The sequence below is a fragment of the Xyrauchen texanus genome, chromosome 2 (genome assembly GCF_025860055.1).
Source record: "Xyrauchen texanus isolate HMW12.3.18 chromosome 2, RBS_HiC_50CHRs, whole genome shotgun sequence".
Taxonomy (NCBI): Eukaryota; Metazoa; Chordata; class Actinopteri; order Cypriniformes; family Catostomidae; genus Xyrauchen; species Xyrauchen texanus.
The window spans coordinates 6,107,408-6,117,523 of NC_068277.1; the positions used below are offsets into that span (position 1 = coordinate 6,107,408).

At 39.8% G+C, this 10,116-nt stretch overlaps 1 protein-coding gene across 2 annotated transcripts in view; it reads right to left on the reverse strand.

Moving 5' to 3' along the window:
- LOC127619372 (piezo-type mechanosensitive ion channel component 1-like) overlaps nt 1-8,896 on the reverse strand; it is a 140,393-nt gene extending 131,497 nt beyond the window's left edge. For both annotated transcript variants that reach the window (XM_052092278.1, XM_052092271.1), the window contains exon 1: nt 8,318-8,896. In XM_052092278.1, coding sequence (XP_051948238.1) covers nt 8,318-8,381 — 64 coding nt within the window. In that variant the 5' untranslated portion in view covers nt 8,382-8,896. The remainder of the gene's footprint in view (nt 1-8,317) is intronic.
- Nucleotides 8,897-10,116: the final 1,220 nt, after the last annotated feature.

The following is a 10,116-nucleotide window of genomic DNA, read 5'->3' on the forward strand; positions in this document are numbered from 1 at the left end:
GTAGAAATGTAGTATTACATTTACATTTATGCATTTGGCAGAAGCTTTTATCCAAAGCGACTTACAGTGCACTTATTACAGGGACAATCCCACCCCGGAGCAACCTGGAGTTAAGTGCCTTGCTCAAGGACACAATGGTGGTGGCTGTGGGGATCAAACCAGCAACCTTCTGATTACCGGTTATGCGCTTTGACAACTTTAGGATTTAGAGAAAAATGGTTACTTAATTAAAACTTTTAAGAATTGTAAAACTGTAAGAATAAGTTGAGTAAACTTTTTTTCCTATAATTTGAGATTACTATTAGTAAAAGGCCTATTGAACATATTCTTCTCGTAACACATAAGATGGCAGGAAGAACTATTACGTATTACTAAACACTGTAAGTGTACATACCGCTACCTTGCACGGACATTGCCACTTGCGCATTTATAAACGCCTCTCTAATCTACATATAGCCTATATGGGACAAACTGCAATCCGTATGGGTTTCATACGGAACGCTGCTTTGATGTTTTAAAAACGGGGTGATTCCATATCATACGGAACGGTTGGCAACCCTACTTTGACGTCACTGAAAAGAAATGGATTTGGTGCAATGGATGTGCAAAGTTGGCCCATTTTGACTGCTGGAAAAGGCCATTGAGATTGTTGTAATATAGTTGAAACATTATAAAATGCCAAAAGTGACTGAAATAATTGTAAATTTAGACATCGTCGGTGTCAGGAATACCCAGACTCGAAGATGGTGTTGAACCTAATGGCAGGAGTTGATTGCAGCACAAAGCAAACAAAAACCAACAGGTGAATAGTAATCAAACTATTAGGTTCAGATGCGTAGTGATGAGCAGTGATGAAGGACTTATTGTGGTGCAGGACAATTCTGGAGACGGATATTCTTAAGGTGGCGATCATACAACTGGGTGTTTACGTAGGATGATACCGGGATCGCCGGAGTGGAGAGGAAACGCTAGGAGTCTTGCGAGGAGGATGCTTGGAGGACCATTGTCTTTGTCAGACAATGATTGAAAGTAGAATGGGGTTTAAGTAGCGGAGCTGAATGACACGGTGCTGAGAGGCAGGTGCAGGTGATCAGCAGGGCTGGACAGGGAAGAGAAATCGGCCCGGGATTTTACAAGGTTCGCTCTCCTTTTCTGCATATCGAGCGCCGTCTTGTGGTCCATTCTGCATAACGCGGCAGCTCATTGTTGCTTGTCGCAGCCCGTTCGGCACGTTTCGCGGCCGAACCACCTGATCGGCCCAAAAGTGTGTCGGCCCACCGGGAAAAGGCCCGGTATGCCAGATTACCAGTCCAGCCCTGGTGATCAGTAATCAGGAGAGAGAGAGGGTTGAGTGAATGTGGCAAAAGGGTCAGATGGATCTGTGACAATTTGGCTAATGTTTGCAAAATTTTCAATTGTTTAAAAATTATGTTACTCAATAAATATATGTATAACATTTCAACATTTTCCCCTATCATTATACACCTTGGTATCACAATAAAACAGACATTCGTTAAGGGGTGTTTTACACTAGTCAGTAATTTATGCAGTTTGAATGGTTTTCAATTAGGGTACAAAATTCCGGGAATTTTCAAAGTTGGAAACTTTCAATGGGAATTGACAGGAAAATATGGGAATAAATTGGAATAAACTGGAAATGTGCAAAATTGCAGGTTAGCCTATAACAGGGAACTTAAATGTAGTTGGAAAAAAAAAAATCTTGCAGCAAAATCTTGGTTAAAACAACCAGATTTAATCCAACTTCAGTTGAATTTCTACCCTGAGCATTCCTCAATCACATGCACACACCACATTACTTACTGCAGGATAATTACTACAGCAGGACTAATGAAGCCACACTACTGCACTTGAGCCTAAGAACTACATCCAGTCAATAAATATTTGATGATATTACTAGGGTAAATATATTTGATCTGTGGTAATAAAGTTTAACAATCAAATACTAAATAAAAATGTGTTTATACAGAAGCTGCCAGCCTAGTGGGTTTTAAGTGGACATTTTTGCAGTTTTCCCCCTCATTTTGTATTTAATTATGAGGTTCAAATACTTTTTATGCACTAATTTGTGCTGGATTAGCTTGTCTGCTGGTATCTTAACGAGCACGCAAAATATGTACTACAATGTTGTCAAATTGCTTACCAAATATAACAAACGTACCCTGTTTGGCAGTCTTTTTGAACATATGCTCAATATTTTGAGACAATGACGCTGCTGTCTGCTTCATCTTCCGTCTCTCCAGCTCTTTTCGCGCCATTCACACTCTCCAGCTGGATGTCGTTGGCCTCACTGATTTAACGCGGGAAAGTTTGACGTTGGACATACGGGTTCTCAGGCGTAAGGGACCGTCTGAAAACTCCACTCACTAGTATGTCTGTCTGTCCTCTGGCAAGTTATAAGAACATTCTGAATGTGAAAATGTATTTTACAGGTTGTTTTTTCATGTATAACTTGCACGTGAATTGAATGTATGAGTGGACATATGCTATGTTTTAGCGTAGTGAGTGGAGTTTTCAGACGGTCCCTTACATCTGCGAAACCAAATGTCCAACAACGTCGAACGTCAAACTAAATTTACCGATTTTGCTCACAGTGCATAACGTCAGTTGCTGCGCATGTAACTCCTGTATAGGATGATATTAATGAATAAAATAAAAAAAATGACTTCAATTCTGGACCTTTGGCAGGGAGGAGGGGGTCGTTCGAACTACCCGAACCCCCCCCCTCTAATATTATTCTACAGAACAATGCCACGTGTGCCATCTGATGTGTGGACACCTTTCACATTTCAGCCTATGTAGAAGGAAAGGCTGTGTACATTTGCAAATACTGTGCAAAGACATGTGTTAAGAATGCCACAAAGATGCAGCAGCATATAACCAAGTGCCCAAAGTTTTTTTTTTCAATATTTCCCATGCTTAACTTCCCATGGAATGTTTCTGGAAACTTTCCGGAAACTTTCCACCCCTTTGCAACCCTATTTTCAATACTGGTAAAAAAATGACCCGAAGGACAAAAGGAAGGTGCAGTTTAAGACAATAGGAGGGTTAACAGACATTATACTTTCTATAAATTCACGGGGAATTGAACCCCACCAGGCTTCAATCCTTTCGACATGTATATGATGAGGTTGGCATCTATACTCGTTTACATTTACGGGAGAAACCATGTAAAAAACGTACCTCATAAGCTTACAGTCTACTAGTTAAGTCTTGCCTTAAGAACAGGTGGTGCAGTGGTGGTGGCGTAGTGGGCTAAAGCACAGAACTAGTAAGCAGAAGGTTGCTGGTTCGATCCCCACAGCCACCATCATTGTGTTCTTGAGCAAGACACTTAACTCCAGGTTGCTTCAGGATAATGAGGGCACTGTAAGTCGCTTTGGATAAAAGCGTCTGCCAAATGCATACATGTAAATGTAAAGTTACTGAGCCCTTAGAGTGAACTAAGTCCTAACTTACGTGATAACTTACGCACAGCTGGTGCAACCCGACCCAGCTCTGTACACTATCTTCCTTCTCTCAATCAACTTAATGAGATTTTTAAATAGCATTAAAGGACTTCTTACAACTTCTTTATAGAAATTCAAACATAGGCACAATTTATATTTATATACAAAACTAATTTCAAGCATTTAAGCATAAAGTCTGTAGATCAAAAGGTTGTTAAGCTCATGAGAAGCATAGAAATAGTCATGCATGTCCAAACTTTTGACTGGTAGAGTCTTAAATGTCTAAAATGTCCCTGGTCATATCTTCTATACGAGTAAAGATTCGTAGTACTATTTCTTTCTCAGTGGTGGAGCTACGGGCCCATTGGCCACACCACTCGCAATTCCCATTTTTGAGCACAAGACTTTACATGTACTGCCCGAAACTTTCTGTGCCACCACAGACTGATCGCTGGCCCCTGCCCAGCCACCCCTGTGAAAAACACCTGGCTCCGCCCCTGTTCTTTCTGTCAGATCTGGCCGTATACTCTGGATCTCTTGAGTGGGTATGAAAGGACCAAACTGAGAGGAACACTGGAGTATTTTATTATTTTGGTGATAAACACTTTCCAGCCTCAGGCCAACTTCAGCCATGCTCCTTTCCCAGAGCGGCGAGACTTTGTATCGTGACAGCATGCTGGTTAGTCTGGCAGCTTGGGTTACTAACACACCCATATTAGCAGTCGCCCTACTTTAGAGTAGATTTAAAGAACATGCGGTTTATATAGCCGTTTAGAAAATAGAAATCTCTGCTTGTTAGGTTGTTCTTAAAGGAACAGTACCCAAAAATGACAAATCAGTCATCATTTATTCACCCTCATTTCATTCCAAACCAATGTGACTTTCTTTATGTAGAAAACAAAATAACATATTCTGACCACTATTTTCACTCTTCACTCTTTCAATGAAAGAGAATAGATACTTGGGGCGGTTGAGCTCCAAAATCAGGGTTGCACAAATGTAAGGCCTATTAAGACCATTTTTAAGACCTAAGCAACCTGTGTTGAAAGCAAGGCAATAACAGATTAAATCTGGCTAAACAAATTTCACTGCTCAGTTTTTACCATGTGCGATCTGTGCAAATGACAATGAACTGATTTAAGGCTTGTGACTATAGTTTTTAAAATCGATATATTGAACGAGATAAAAATGTTCTTTGTCTTTCCTTCTTGTGACAGGGCTGGCCAGACCGAAGCTACAAGAGTCCACATTGAATGAAATCCCAGAAGTAGATTATTGTGCCACCAAAATACAAATAATAAACAGAAAAGCAAAAAATGAGGTGTATAACGCAGGACTTTTAAATATAAACAAGCCCAAAATACACCCGGGACTCTTATTTTGAAATGTCTGTGCTTCACTGCTTCCAGCTGCTCATTCAAGATAAGAGAAATAAAATATGCACACTTACGTACAAGATATTACAATACGCATTGATTGCGAAACGCTATGAAACCGCCGGAAACACTGAATCTCGAGTTCTCCGGGTGCTTTTCACTTTGAAGCCCCCAGCACACGCAGATGATACGTTTATTAAATTAAATCATAGCATTTTAAAATCGATTGATCACATTAGGGTCATATCGCTATTCTGGTCTTTACGTCCCCAAATTTAGACTACTTTAAATGAAAATGAAGACTTTTGTTATCCTATTTAAGATATTTAAGACTTTTTATGACCTTCCATTTTAGAAAACTGAATTGGAGACATTTTAAAACTTTTTAAGGACCCGCGGAAACCCTGAAAATGACAAAAAATACATCATAAAAGTAGTCTATAAAATGCATGCCTCATATTCCAAGTCTTCTGAAGTCATATGATAGCTTTCAGTAAGGAACTGACCAAAATTGAAGTCTTTCCCTTTCACTGAGTCAGTGAATTGACCTCGTTAAACAGATCAGCCTGAACGAATCATTCAGAACTTTTTTCTCCCCAATTTGGCATGCCAAATACCCAATGCACTCTAAGTCCTCGTGGTGGCGTAGTGACTCGCCTTAATCCGGGTGGTGGAGGATGAATCTCAGTTGCCTCCATGTCTGAGACCACCAACGTGCATCTTATGTGTCTTGTTGAGAGCGTTACCGTGGAGACGTAGCACGTGTGAAGGCTTCACGCTATTCTCCGCGGCATCCACGCACAACTCACCACACGCCCCACCGAGCGCGAGAACCACATTATAGCGACCACGAGGAGGTTTAACCCAATGTGACTCTACCCACCCTAGCAACCGGCCAACTGGTTGCTTAGGAAGCCTGACTGGAGTCACTCATTCACGACTCATTCATGAATCGGACATCTCTCATGATTGTGCAAGAGCAGATGTCAAGATTTTAAGTGAATAATGGCTATCCGATGGCTTCAGGAGACTTGAACTGCAATGCAAAAGTTGTATAAAAGACAATTATAATACTTTGATTTTGCTTTTTTTGGTCATTTTGGACCTTGACAGCCTCAGTCTTCATTCTCTTGGATTATATACCAAATGTGGTCATGGTTTTGTTTACAAATTTGTTATTAAAAGCCAGATAGCCATATACATTTGGAACAACATGAGGGTGAATAAATGATGACAGAATTATCTTTTGGGGTGACCTCTTTTTTTTTAAAGTGAATGTTTACATGCAGATGAGAAAAGTTAACACGGTTGCAGCTGCAAATCACGTGGAGAACTTAAAAAATCTGACTGACCGCATGCGTGAGTTTGAGAGGAACCCGAGGCGTGCGCTGTGAGACTCGATTCTTCCTGTGTGCCACATGAGACCCACATGACACGAGAAACCACATGCTCAAACAATATCCTGTCAACAGCCTGTGCCTCTGGCCAATCTCTACCTGCCCGGTATAGTTTTAAACAGTATGTTTCATTTATGAAACTCTCCAGGACTTCAGCCTATAACATTCTGCTGGGGTTTCCACTCAGATTGAATGGGAAAAGTTAAATATAGACCCTATCTGCTCTGGTTAACATCACAGCGAACAGAGAATGACATTATACACTAATTTTAACTGTGTGAGAGGCGATTTAAAGAAACATTTAAACAACATTTTTAATTATTATACATGCAGTTCTTTTAACCTCAAATAAATTGAGTCACTGCACATTTTTTTAAAATCCTCTCACTTCTAGGCTGCTTAAGTGAACCACTAGCTACAGCACCTAAATATACACTTTTCCTTACATAAAAATCTCGATCTTGCAAAAAAGTTCAAGTCTTGTGTCTTGTCAACAATCCAAGTACTGTCTAGACACACTCTGTTTACTCAACTGTAGCATTTGGTCAAAGATTTTTTATACCTTGACTGTATCATTAACCTCCTGAGACTGCGTCCACATGCATGGACATTACATTTTGCTTCACTTTAGGCTATGCACAGGGCTGGACTGGTATTCTGGCATACCGGGCATTTTCCCGGTGGGCCGATGCACTTTGGGGCCGATCAGGGGCAGACTGTCCATCGGAAGAACCAAGTGGGCTGGTGGGTCGGCCGCGAAACGGACCACAAAACGGCACCGCGATATGCAGACATGGACAGCGGACACCACTTTCGACGCACCAAGTCATGAGACAAAACAACATCTGGGAAGAAACCTCATTAAGTTTCTACATTAAAACCTGTTTGAGTCAAAATATTAGAGTCTCTAGTTTCATCCGATATGCCATTTTAAACAATTGTTTAAATGTTTAAAATGGAGTTAGGATGAAAATAAGGTGCATTTTGAAGTGAGACCAGTGAAGACAGGCAGTACACTGGAGGTTAAGTCATTCCCTAATTAGGCAGCAAGGGAGCATCCTATAGGTCACTATTCAGCCAAGTACATTCACGTCTAAAATCCAACCAATAGTTCAGTTTCAGGCTGCAGATTATGTTGGGATCACTCAACACGTTTGACACACGTGGTACAATGATAATCAGTACATAGGATCATAATTTATCATGTATAATTTGATTTTAACATGGTTGGCAGTGATTGGATGATGCGGGACATTACTTTGAATCAGAATTTGAACCAACACTCCTGGAAACATAATAAACAATTTGATTAAAAAAAATCTGACTTTCTATAGCATGGTATTATTTTAAATATCACAACTTAGTCCCCCATAAATCTTTAGGAAAACTATGTTTGCATGTTTCTTGTGGGCTACAAGTTAGCAATCATAAGGGGAATGGAAAATGCACACAGCAGTCACCCTCGGGTCTCAGGGGGGTTAGTAATGGGACACATTGTGAAATATACATAAATGTACATTTTACAAATTTATATTTAAATGTACTTGTTGTTGTTATTATTATTATTATTATTAATATATATATATATATATATATATATATATATATATATATATATATATAAATGCATATATAGAAATATATATTAAAAACATTTTTATTTAAATGTTTAAAATAATTATATAATGTATTATGTTAATTATTACTAAAAATACATAATATTAATTATTATTATTATTATTACTTTTATTAACATTATACCTTTAAATACTCAACAAAAATTTATTAAGAATGGAAAGTGTAATCATTTGTGATTTTTTTTCTTGCTAAACTGTAACATGATGACTAGAACATCCCATTTATTCTCATAAATACACTTGATGTGTGTGCGTTAGATTACGAGTTTTTAGGACAGAAGTTGACCAGCAACTATATGTAATTCATAAAGTGAGAAAGAACGACAAGCACGTCTTTAACTAAACAGTAAGACCTGTGAACACTTGATTAGACGTGCATACTCCGTGTATATGAACTGTAGTAGTTTTAAGTGATGGACTGAATAACTCAAAGGTCTTACCTGCCAGTAAGAAGATGGGCAGCAGACAGCAGTAGAGCAATCCGCACACCACCTGAAGCTCCATGAGCGCTGAACTCACATTCCTCCCACGACACAAATCCACACCACAACTATCTCAAATCATTGTGGAAATGTTTTCAAATGAGCTACATGGCGATAAAAACATGTCTTACGATGTTGTTGACTAATGTGTAAGAGATTAAAACATTAGAACATCGCGATCAAAGGCTTAGAACGCCGCTACGAGTCCGTGTTCCCGGTAAGAGCGAAAATTCTAAAATCGAACGTATAATGTCCAACAACGTCGCGACAATGTAACAAAGCTGAGTCGATTACTCAATGTACATGTTCATGGAAAATGTGATTCGCCCGCCGTGGCAGTCGTTAAAACTTTCCTTCTCTTCTGTCCGATTTATTTACTATACTATATCCACATACACTGTCACAAAACTCATAAGAGGAGTTTTAACCCCTTGTCTGTGCAGTCTGAACTACGTCCCAACACTTAGTTGAGAGTAACTCCCACTCTGACGATAACTTCAGTGCCTAAAGGAGTAACGTCAATTCAAGAAATGCGAGGCGTATGGTTCACTACCTATTTCACCCAAAGAATTATCTGGCATTTCACTCATTCAACTTTAAAGCGAGAGAAGCAGTTATCTACACGCAGGGGCGTAGAATACGCGGGGGATGCAGGGGACGTGTCCCCCTCACTTTAAATAAAACCAATAGTCATCCTCTGCACTTTTTCACAGGACAGATGTGTCTTTCATACAGCAAATGTCTAAATGTGTAAATGCCAAAGTTTTAATTTATTTATTTTTGATTAAAATGTTGAATCGATTGACAGCCCTAATATATATATATAAATAGTCTAAACATAAACAACACTTTTAGGGATTGTTGTTTTGTTTGTTTGTTTTTCTCCCCTTTTCTCTCCAATTTGGAATGCCCAATTCCCAATGTGTCCTCGTGGTGGCATAGTGACTCTGAGACGTCAATCTGCGCATCTTGTCACGTGGCTTGTTGAGCGCGTTACCGTGGAGACGTAGCACGTGTGGAGGCTTCACGTTATTCTCCGTGGCAGAACCACATTATAGTGACCACGAGAAGGTTAATCAAGCGTGCCGCACAAGCCCTCAAAAGTGAAGCCAAAACATCTTGATCGCCCCCCCGGTGACTGGTCCTAGTATAGGTCATAAACCCCGCCTCCCCATGTTATTCAACGGGACGTGAGACCAACTAAACAATTCAATTACACTTCACATATCTTTTTTCCAAAGATAGTTTCTGTCATTTACTGTCGTTTCTATCACGTTGATGTAATTTCAAGTGTTTGTTTTCAAAATAAGTTTGTTTTTAGTTATTTGATGCTATAAAAACGGTGCTGTGACATCATGATTGACAGCTGTGATTGACAGGTTCTCTGAGCGAAGTAGTCACTGAAGCACCAACTGACTTTTTTTCGGGATCTTCGGAGGACTGAGGAGATTGGAGCTTTAAATTTAATATCTAAATTTCTATAATGAATTATTTCACACCGTCATAAGTCAAAAGTCAAAAGTGCAGGGGCGTGTGCTTGCGATTGATTCAGCGAGAGTGAGGGAGGGGCCTTGATTTCGCGGCTTTACTTCCTGCTCACTACTGCGCAGGTCTGGTCCCGAAATCGCAACAGCGCAGACTCAAGTCCCAAGATGTCAGTGCCGTATCGGGACACTGGCGGCTTCAGTTCTCACCAATGGAAAAGAGCAAAGGGGCGTCGTCCATCTTAAATTACAGTCTATGAGGTTAACCCATGT